Source organism: Etheostoma spectabile, chromosome 14, assembly GCF_008692095.1.
Source record: "Etheostoma spectabile isolate EspeVRDwgs_2016 chromosome 14, UIUC_Espe_1.0, whole genome shotgun sequence".
Classification (NCBI taxonomy): Eukaryota; Metazoa; Chordata; class Actinopteri; order Perciformes; family Percidae; genus Etheostoma; species Etheostoma spectabile.
In genome coordinates this window covers 12404984-12416001 of record NC_045746.1, presented here as the reverse complement: position 1 = coordinate 12416001, position 11018 = coordinate 12404984, and the positions used below count along the sequence as shown (strand labels likewise).

General features: G+C 41.0%; 1 protein-coding gene across 2 annotated transcripts in view; it reads right to left on the bottom strand.

Annotated features, from left to right (window-relative positions):
• The window catches only part of ldlrap1a (low density lipoprotein receptor adaptor protein 1a), a 19813-nt gene extending 13797 nt beyond the window's left edge, over nucleotides 1–6016 (bottom strand). For both annotated transcript variants that reach the window (XM_032534925.1, XM_032534924.1), the window contains exon 1: nucleotides 5775–6016. In XM_032534925.1, the coding sequence (XP_032390816.1) occupies nucleotides 5775–5859 (85 nt within the window). In that variant the 5' untranslated portion in view covers nucleotides 5860–6016. The remainder of the gene's footprint in view (nucleotides 1–5774) is intronic.
• Between the last annotated feature and the right edge of the window lie 5002 nt (nucleotides 6017–11018).

Sequence of the window (11018 nt, the reverse complement as noted above, 5' to 3'; positions counted from 1 at the left end):
GCCATCCACCAATCGATTATGGTGTCACCAATATGCATTCCTAATACACAGCATCACCTCTCATTAATGGCCGACAACGTTTTGGTCTTTTTAGAAAACCTGGCTCAGTCTCGTCCTCCCCTTCTATCATTATGCTTTTCCCCCTTTATTCAATAACGCAGCACTCTTGATGGGTGAGAGGCCGATAACAGCCCCACAATGGGAACAAAGGGGGCTTCATTATCTAAAAAGACATTTTTTTGCGAGATTGGCTTGTGACCGTATTCTGATTTGCAGAACACATTCAATCTACCATGTTCCTCATTTTTCCTTCTACCTTCAATTAAGATCGGCACTCAAGGTACACAGTGTACCTTGGACGAGGCCTTTGCCCATCCATCCTATCTGGAAGTTATTTCCAGCGCAGCCTAAAAACTGTGGTATGGTATCCAGGCTTTATCAGTTCTTAGTTATCAGTGTTAATTTTGTCACCTATTTTTAATTTAGTCTTAGTCTTGTTAGTTTTAGTCATTCACATGTTGTCATTTTAGTCTAGTTTTAGTCAAAAGAGAACTCAGGTATCTTAGTCAAGTTTAAGTCAAAACATTTTAGTCTTTTTTAAAATTATTTCTGATTTGACCATTTCAGTCAAATAGTGTTTCACACATGTCAAATACTGGTTAAATGTCATAATTACCTGACAAATTACACTTGATTTTTGTTGAATGCAACTTTGTTAAAACGTGTCTGGTTTTATATGGAGCCTCTTCCTTCATGCAAATACAATCTTACACAGACACATGTTAGATAAGAGCCAGGGCTCCTGGGCTCTACAGCACCTTGTTACACAGACACATGTTAGATAAGAGCCAGGGCTCCTGGGCTCTACAGCACCTTGTTTCACAGACACATGTTAGATAAGAGCCAGGGCTCCTGGGCTCTACAGCGTGTTGTCTTGTTGCCACCAGTTGCATACATTTCTCCAGCCACTCTGCAAGCTGTTTAAGAGCAGCTTCACCAGCACACCTTGCCCGGGGCATTTCACCTTCACTGTAGTCGTTTCTCCAGCAGGCTAAACCGTGTTTCTTCCCTTCCTCCTTCCCCTTGCATGGGGCAGGGGCACATCGCTAAGCGTTGTAGCGGCTTCTCCAGCAGGCTGAACCGGGATTTCCTCCCTCTCTTGCATGAGCCACATCGCTACCTGGATATGTGACTGCTAGATGAAAAAAGGGGACATGCCAAATCTCTAGATGAGCCGCAGCCGCACCTGATTGAATCACGCTTAGTGGGGGAAAAGAAATTTAAAAAAAATAGTTGGAACCAAGCAATTGGCCGGTTTGGAACAAGCACACGCTCCAAACTGGCCCTGCACTCATGATGAAAAAGTAGAGACGATTGTAGATTTTATCTTTTTTTTTTATTTTATGCAAGAACTTTTAGTATCATCTTTTTTCGTCAACAATAATGCATGTTAACTTAGTCCGCGTTTTTGGACATTGGTGCAGCCTTGTCATCGTCTCAGTCATGGAAAAAAAAAAAAGGTTGTTGACAAACATTTAGTCTCATCTTGTCTGACGAAATTAACACTATTAGTCATATCTGGCCGCTCTTCCCTTCCATTGAGAGGATCCGGGCATGCGATTGCCCAGGTATGGTCTAGCATTCCAGAAGTATTTTTACTTCTGGAAGTACTGATATGCAAGTATGTTATAGAATTTCATTCATAGGACATATCTCATCCCCGTGAAAATACACCCCATAAAAATAGCTCACTTTCTGTCCAATAAAAGCACATATCTACACATGTTCTCGGAGTGCGCTCCCGTTGGTCAGTTCTGAAACAATATTGCATCCAAAAAGTATGCCTTGTTTAATGTTACGTTGCCTGTTACTGTCAATGTCTTGATTCTGAATGATCTGTAAGCCTTTCAGCTCTCTGGGACTCAAAAACGTGCTGTATTTGCTGGACTTACAGCTGCAAAGAGAATGATTGCAATCGTTGGAAACAACCTCATGACCTCTGCATGGATCTTTTCCTTCCTGGATGTAGTTATATGGAACTAGCTACGGCACGCATTCATGGAGCGCCAGGAAGGACTTTGAGGTCTGGGCTGTAGTCTTGCGCTACAGCCTTTGCAGTGGCCTTGTGCAGGTGTTTGGTCCCTTGTTTTGTGTCTGCCTGTGTATGTGTCGGTGTCTGCCTGATTTGTTTTGTCTTCCCTCCCTCCCGTCTATCCTCTCGGTTTTTTGGTCTTGCGTTCCCAGCCTCAGTGTATTGTTTGTAATTATTTCTAAATGTATAAAAAATAAAATAAAAAAAAAGGAGGACAAACTAATCAATAACACACACAAAAAAAAAAAGAATTAATCATTTTGGAGTGGATTCTTCCACTCAAAATTTCTTGGAGGAGGACCAACTCTCAATATGTGTGCCCCCCCCCCCTCCTCCAATGGCATGCTCTGACCAAGGAAAAACTCTGGAAGTAGAACTGCAGATGAAAGATGATTCTTTAAAAAAAGGCCAAAACTTCAAACATTTACACCACTAAGTTCAAAACTGCGTTGTGAATAATTTTTGGACATCCCTAATTTCATGATCATGATGAATAAGTTCCAGCCTTAACACATACAACATGTCCTAATCTGCACTGTACTGTGAAAGCCTCAACGCAACAGACAGATACATCAGACCAAGACAAAGTCTACACAGCCACTGTCCCAAATTACATGACAAGTCACGTCATGACGTGTCACTGGCACAGAGACAAACTTAATGGAACAACAAAACCCCAAAAGAACAGCACTGAATGGTCAATGGGTCTGAAAGAAGAAAAAAAAAAAAGAAAAAACAGGTACAGTACCAGGCACTGCTCAGCCAGAGAATGGGGAGGGTTTTGTGATCAAAGGTCAGCAACTGGGACACCTGAGAGGAAACAGCTGTGTGCATGTGTGAACTGAGACCAAGAAAAACCATCTGACCCTGCTGTAAATACAATTTGACCTCACCATCTGTTAATGTTAGGAGAGGAGGGGAAAAGGATAGATAAAACACCGCAGCTCCCTAGTCATCTAACAAGTTGTATCAAAGTGCAAAAAAGCCTTTGTTAAACACTGCAAGAGCAAAACGTGCTGATCCAGAAGGGGTCCAACTGACAGGCTGTTCACGTTCAGGCTGATTTGTGTGTCTCCAAATCACTGTGGAAACCACAAAGTGTGGCCCTACAACTTAGGGCCGATCCGGGACTCAGAGCCAAATGACCTGTTTTTTTATTTTATAAAAAACAACTTCTGTCACCGTTTAACTTTTCTTTTAAATCCCATGATCTATATCCACACACAGCTCCAAAATCAGGTTTCAACGAATCCAAATTCATCTGAGTTGAAGTGCGGAGATTCTACTGATGGATGTAGAAAAAAAGTGATAACGTGTTTGTCTGGAAGTCTCTGCAGCTGCAAAAGTTAAACAAACATTTTGGAGGTATTTGGCCTCAAGTTCACTTATCAGGCTGTAATGTTAACAGAGCTGAATTCAAAAGTAGACTAACTTTTACGACTGTTACAATGCAAAACAGACTCATCGTGCCAGGCCTGGAAGCCAGCTTTGCTGTCTCTGAGTCTGACTGGTAGCCTTCAATCCCATCTAAATCAGAAAACAAGGTTGAGTCTGAATAATCTAGCCTATTATGTCAGACACCAACTGCTGCATCTGATAACAGGGCAAAATACATTAATGCCCTGTATGGTTCTTATTGCCAGAACGGTTTTGGTTCTAGATGTTATCAAAAAAAGCCATGTTGCCAGCAGAGTGTCTGACTGATAGTGAGATAGTAACAGTGGAAATAGAAGGGGAAAAGCCTAATCCATAAGCAGAATCCTCGCAGAAGTAGAAGCGCTAACTGGAGAGCGAATTTCATGCTTAGGTGAAATAACTACTTCATAAATCAGATAGAAATATTGCCATTGTGGCAATGATTTGGCAGAGGGACCGTGTTTGTGTGCTGGCATTATCGCATGCTTCTAATTGAGAAGGTCCACAGAGAAAGGTTCTTTTGCTGCATACAAGTACCCTCTGGCTGGTCCCCGACGCTGGCAGTGTGCCGGTGAGGGTCGTCTAGGGCGACCAAACCAGAGCAATGAGAGCAGAGTGGATAAGGAGTGGGGAAGCCTTTGCCATTAAAAATACGTGGTCCAGTATTACACGTGAATAGGTTTCTCCTCAATGCCAACTCACTCACAGGAGGCAGACGTGAAGTTGACTTGAGTGTCCAAGCCAATTAGAGCCCTAATAATGGCAATATTGGTGTGAAATGATAGAAATGATACACCTAAGGTGCAACGGCCCTGTTGTTTGGCCGACTAGTTTTCCCCTGGAAAGATCGAAAAATGTAGGTTGATCCCGACTTTGTCCCATACGCTAGAGTAAGACTTGGGTCAGTGCTGGTGAGGAATGTGTGCCCTGCAGTCCATGGAAGCCCTAGTAATCTATACTACAATTCTTCTATAAAAAAAAGTGGGTCACCAGCTGCATTTACAGGAAGCTTTTCATTTAACTAAGAGCCCAACAAAAGTACCAATGCCTCTCAAAAACACCTGGATAAATACGTATCCTATAGCTGTGCAGAAGCAAATACATTAAACATCTTACCCTCATCCATTAACCAAGAAATGGGCTAACAAGATGTCTGCATGTAAGAGTGTATCTCAAAAGGCCTTTCTATTTTTCCTGGTGAGCTAAGGTTACATATCGTAATGGAGGATCTTTATGTAATCCACCCTGTATGTTCTAATTTTCATATATGCTTTACTATGGGCTCTCTATGGAATTTGCTTGAACTCAAGACAACAAGAACTTTGCAACGACTGACTCACAGCATTCCTGGCTTGCGCTAATGGTTACAGGCAGGGGCGCTTTCAGGCTGTCTAAGCCAACCAGTCACTCCCCGAAACTTTACAGCCAGGATCAAGTGAGATTTAGCTTACAAAGTGGCCCTTGAGTACTACAATGGCCACCCGAGTGCTTTAAAAGAGTTTCATGTTAATGTTGCAGAGTGGGCAAGTTGCTGACCTACTGAAGGGCCCTTGAGCAAGACACAAAATCCCCATAAATTCTTGTATTACTGACCCTGACCCCTGCACTTTCTCTGGAAGCGTGGATGAAAAGAGGGTGTTCTGGGAGGTTGTGGATTAGCCACAAATCCAAAAGACTGCTGTGGTCAGTAAAATAACAAGGAACACAAGGTACTGCTCCTACGACATGGGATTAAAGTATACCATTGAGGGTAAGATAACTAAAAAAATCATATTTGACTCAGCATCACTTTTTGTTGGTGTTGTGGTCTACTTAATTCTGCCTGGTTTCAAAATAACATTTATTTCCGGAAAATTCCTGAAACCCCAATGTAAACTGACTCAATCTCCATGGGATAAAGTACATATTTTGCACAAAATACACAAACAAATCTTAAAAGAAGCATTTTTAATCCCTTTGGCAGATAAAATGAGACGTTAACGTTACCTACGCAGGTTAAAATAAATCAGCATTTATCTTTGTAACTTTACTGCAACAGTCCAACACCGGGGCAACGGAATACTATTTCGCAAGGTTTACGCTTTTGAAACAAAACGCTAAACTTTTGGTAAAGTTAGCTAACAAACGTAACGTTAAATATCCGTCATTGGCGGGCACGGCGGGAAGCGAAAAGTCAACTTTAGGCAAGGTGAAACTAAAAAAAAAAATGTATATCTTAAAACCCTTGTGTCTACGTTTTTGTCTCAAAGTAACAACTGCTTCTTACTTCTGTGTCTGCCGGCAGTCCAGGACTGTTTCGCCACGCTCGGGCTCCGGATAATAGCTCTCCCAGCCGACTTGAGGGCATCCATGTCGGTGTTTTAAATGCGCTGAAGAGTCGGTGAAGTTCGCTGGTGAGTCTTGCAGGAGAAATGTTGTTGACCAGACTGCTGATGGGGAGGATGGACTTGTGGTGCCTTCCCGTGCTGTCAGAAATCCCGCTATTTACGAGGTCAGCGCACGTGAACAAGCCCACCAGAGAAGTAATGCTGCATTTGCGTTTAATGGGAAATTAGAAACCCTTAAGATAAGACGAAAAAATAAACGCCACAAATCTGAAACGGGTTAAAGGATGGAAAATGCCACAATTTGATGTATTTACTTGAAACTTTTAACTTATTTTGTATTTACATTTATTTATTTGTTTACTTATTTTCTATTTTTCACTTATTTCCTATTTCTTCTGAATGTAGATTTGCTATGTACATGCGCCTATGTTTTGATTATTTGCTCGACCCGATTAGGAGAAATTCATGAGGCTTTACCCGCTTGGTATCTTTGTATTGTATATCAGCACAGCTTCAGCATACTTTTTCTCTATTGTAAACTACTTTATTGACAATTATTTCAGAATGTTGTTATTTACTTACATAGCATAATAGACATGCATTTTCTGACTTTAGTATTGATGTATGTTTCTATGTTCTCTCTTTCAAAGAGAGTCTAAGTGTTCTCTGTGTTCTAACATTTATGTCAGCCCATTACAGACACATAAGCCTTTAGAACATAGGGTGTCCATAGGTGTTGTCAACAACTTAATTTCCTGTGGAAATACTTTTATTTAGCCTAAGAAAATAACAATTCAAAATATATCAAGATTACAATGGAAAGTAGGTTTTTGCGTGCCATTGGGCATTTTTAAGTGGGTATATGTAAATCACAGAGCTTTCCTAGTGGTTTATTGTTTTGCATATACCTGCGTTTCATGTAGACTACACCACTGATTATTAGGCTACTATTATCTGTGTATTTCAACTAAGATAGAAGTATTTACAAGGAGCACCTGAAGGCATCATCAACTCACAGGACAATCACATTTACTTCTGATTTTGAACTACTAAGTGCAACAAGGTTTTAGAAAGAGGACTTCAACAATTTGATCGAGCTGGCTTGCAGGGGCCCGTTTAAGGAAAGAGGTTTGACAAATTCTGAGTCTAACTCTGAACTCTGAGTTGATTTACCCTGAGATGGGAAACTCTGAGTTTTCGATTCCAGAACAGCTGATTTGAGTTAGTTCAATCAACTCCGAGTAGGTTGAGTCAGAGTTAAGCGCGTGCACCACTAGGCTACTATAAACCGCTTTAATACAGACTGAATGAATGAATGAATGAATGATTGAGGAAATGAATGAGCGCCGTGTCAGAGGGAGGAGACTGAGAGACACTTGAGGTTTATTGAAGAAAACCTGCTCCCGACCAGGTTAGGTTCACAGACTCAGTTACCATAGTAACAGACTGAGAAGCTAAAGGTCCCATGGCAAATATAATGCAGTTTCTTCATTTACAATTTGAGTATAAGCCATAAAAACATAACCGTTGATGGTAAACTTAAAACCAGCTACCACATGGCTAAGCGCTTGTATATGCTCATATGCAGTAGATGCCAAAAGTTCAAGGGGCGCCAACTTTGTTTTGAGATACATGTCTTTTATTTGCGATGTCTTGGATAAGTACTTCATTACCCACAATCCTGGACAATCCCACAGGGATGCTTCAGATTGGTGGAATTTATGCTTGTGAGGAAGGGGAGGTGTTGGTACCCGATCTGTGTGTATGCACAAGATAATAATTCAGTTTTACGAAGATTCACAACACTGCACGATTCACGATGTGTTCCACACATAAACAGTTAAAGAAATGGACCAACAGATTCCGTTATTCTGGACGGAGACCAGTGAAGGAAAATAGAAGCACTTTCCCGGTGTTACTGCGCAACCTCCAACTGAGCTTGATGACGTAGGCAAAGTGTCTTTAAGTTGTAAGTCTTCTGATAGCTGTGCCAAGAGAAATCTCGATCATTCCCAATCAGCAAAGACGGAGAGCATAGGTATATGGTAGGAGATAACATAGACACAGGCTAATTATTGCTAACTAACATGCTAGTTAACATTACCATAGGCACAGGCTAATTACTGCTAACTAACTACTAACATGCTAGTTAACAACAGTAATTAAACCTAAACAGCTGATGTAAGTCCACACTGTCTGCGAGCTTCTCCTGACAACACGGTGATTTGTCGACTATGCAAAGGTAAATCGTGTGGTTAAGACGCAATCATTAGCCTATTTTTTACAAAAACGTCTGCTACGGAGCCATAACGTTAGATACAAGGTAATGGAGCCTTTTTATAAATTGTTGTGTTTCTTTAGAAATAAACAATGGACAAATAGAGTCTTTACACGCTTCACATGTAAAGTTTTTCGCTGTCAAAGTGACGTAAAAATGAATGGCAGTCAATGGGATGCTAACTGCAGGTGATGGCTTTGTCGCATTGAAATGGCGCCATGGGAGCTACACTTGGAGAGGAAAGGCTTACTCTAGGCTTGGTTTCACATATAGGGTGACAATTTTTCGGGACTACCGCGGGTCACGTGACTCCTGCGAGAGTCCGGTACTCAATCTCACTGTTGGTAATGTGATAGGGACGGATAGAGCATTGGAATCAACGGGAGCTAGCTGTAGCGGGAAGTAGCCGGAAGATTTGCGAGGCATTTTGGCAACAGAGTCTGATAACTTGCTTAGACAACATAAGAGGGAAAGGATCTGGTAGTCATTATCTCGGGATCTCGCGGGACAGGATTTTTTTGGGGGGGCAGTCACGTGATTGGGACATGCCGGTATATTTTGGTGCCGTCAGCCGCCACCGACAAGCTAACGTTCCTTTAGCTAACAGCTAATTCGGCTAACCGCTAGCAGACAGCTTGATCACTCTAAAATAATGTTAACTCAAACTAAACACTGGGAAAGCAGGCTATAGCTGACATAACAGTTGTTAAATATGTTAACGGTTATTTTCAGATTTTATTTCGAGGGTCTTTTCAAGTACATTACATGCTGTCTTGGCTAGCGGTTAGCCGAATTAGCTGTTAGCTGAACAAACCTTTTATGCAACATGATATGTTGTATGTTTATGACTTCATATGTCCCGTCATAGCTGGTTAGCCTAAAGCATATATAAAACTCTTTATATACAGATTTTTCCAGAAATGAATGGGAAATTTACTTCTGGAACCCGAGGTCTCTCAGAGGAGGGGTGGGACTGTTGAGCTCTTTTTCACTTTTAGTTTTTTTTAACACTAATATGCGTTAACCCCAGCCTGCTTATGGCCCACCAGTGGCTAGAAATGGCAATGGTGTAAAGCGAGCCCTGGGTATCCTACTCTACCTTTGACAAAATGAAAGCTTAGATGGGCCCATCTGGAATCTCCCCCTTATGACATCATAAGGGGAAAGGTAACTCCCCTTTCTCTGCTTTATCCGCCCAGAGAATTTGGCCCACCCATGAAAGAGAGACATCCTGGCTTGAAAACAATGCATGGCAGTTGGTCCAAAAACCACCATGTCATAGGACCTTTAAGTTACCTATCTTTCTGAAACGAGCTGGAGTTCCCCACCCACTCGCTCAGGTTAGACTGGGAGGTGACAAAATAAAGTAAATGCTTGAAACGTGTATAAGTTGTTGGAAGTAAGTACATGGAAATGCTTGCAACATCTGAATTGAATCTGGCAAATAAGGTAGAAATGTTTGTTCACAGCTGACCCCAGGGGGCCTACGTAAATTTGTACTCTCACAGAGTCTTTCCTAATTTGTCCTCATGCATTACGTTTCTTTGTTTTGACATCCCAAATGTTGTGCATCACGCAGTCATTATTTCGGGGAGGATGAAAACTAGACACACAGATCATGACATGTACAAACAGATTGAACAACTTGCATTGCCACCAGCAAGACTTTCTTTAATAGTGATGGCCAAAGTGAAAAGTGTGACACGGCCACCATCACTCGGAGTAAAGAAAACAAACATGGTGGAACAATGAAAAGTTAAAACAAAGCACTTTTCCCCCCCTGTACGTTTTCTTTAAATAGATAGATATTGAACGATAAATGTGCTGTGTCTTCAGATACTCCACAAGTATCCTCTAAATGCTGGAATAGCAAAATCTCCAGGATTATTAGTCTATGAAGCAGATGTGTTCTGTCCTAATATAAAAAAATGCTACTGCTGATTTGACCTGGCACTGCCAAAATGTTAACGTTCACCTGTTGGCTGCAGACACCTTTTCCTCTCCCTCTGGACCAATTAGAACCTGTTAGGCCATATCGTTCACTGGATTTATTGATGTCGAGTAACTAACTGGTTGTTACCATTATTTGCAGATTTTACAGTGCCTTGCAGTTTGTTTTTCTACATGCAGAAACCACATACTTCAATTCAGTATTCAAAGCTAAAACTTAAATTAAGTGTTACCTCAGACCATTCAAACTTTTTTGATCACAATGTTACGCTTAAAAGGGAGAGCAAACGCTGGACATTGTACGCGTCATCATAGTGACACACAGTCCTGGTACGCCAAACACCAGCCAAACTGATTGTCTATATCATGCCATAGAGTTGCATTAGTTGTTTACAACAATGCCATTAACTTACTGAGAATGTTTTATTGTTTATTTCATTTCAGTTCTTAAGTGCCGAGTGTTGGTGTTCGGTTTCCATCCATACTTTGATCGATGTAGCTAGCATAATGTTTCAGAGAGTGCTGTTCTTCTTTCTTTTTTTTTTTTTTTTTTTTTGGTCTTTGGAAAATATTGGAATGGTGTTTGTTTTACAGGTTCCGGGCTGATCATGGTGAAGCAGCAGTGGTCAGTTGGACTAATTGTGTTATTTACATATTAATTTTTTTGTTATAAACTATTTTTTTAATTGAGTGGCACTTCCTTGATATTCCCCATCATATTCAGTTGATTTCCTCTATTTTTCTGCCAGGAAGGATTCTGTGAATGTGTTGTGTTGGGAAAAGTTAACCCCCTTAAACCATTTGACCAGTGTTGTGCTGTCATGTTGCCTACCTGGGGGAAAAAAAAAAAAATATATTTGTGGATCGCTCTGGTGTGTGTGAATTCGTTTCTCAAGTTGCTTTTATAGTTTGTGTAGAAGGAAAAGAATGTTTTAAAAAACAAACAAAAAAAAGG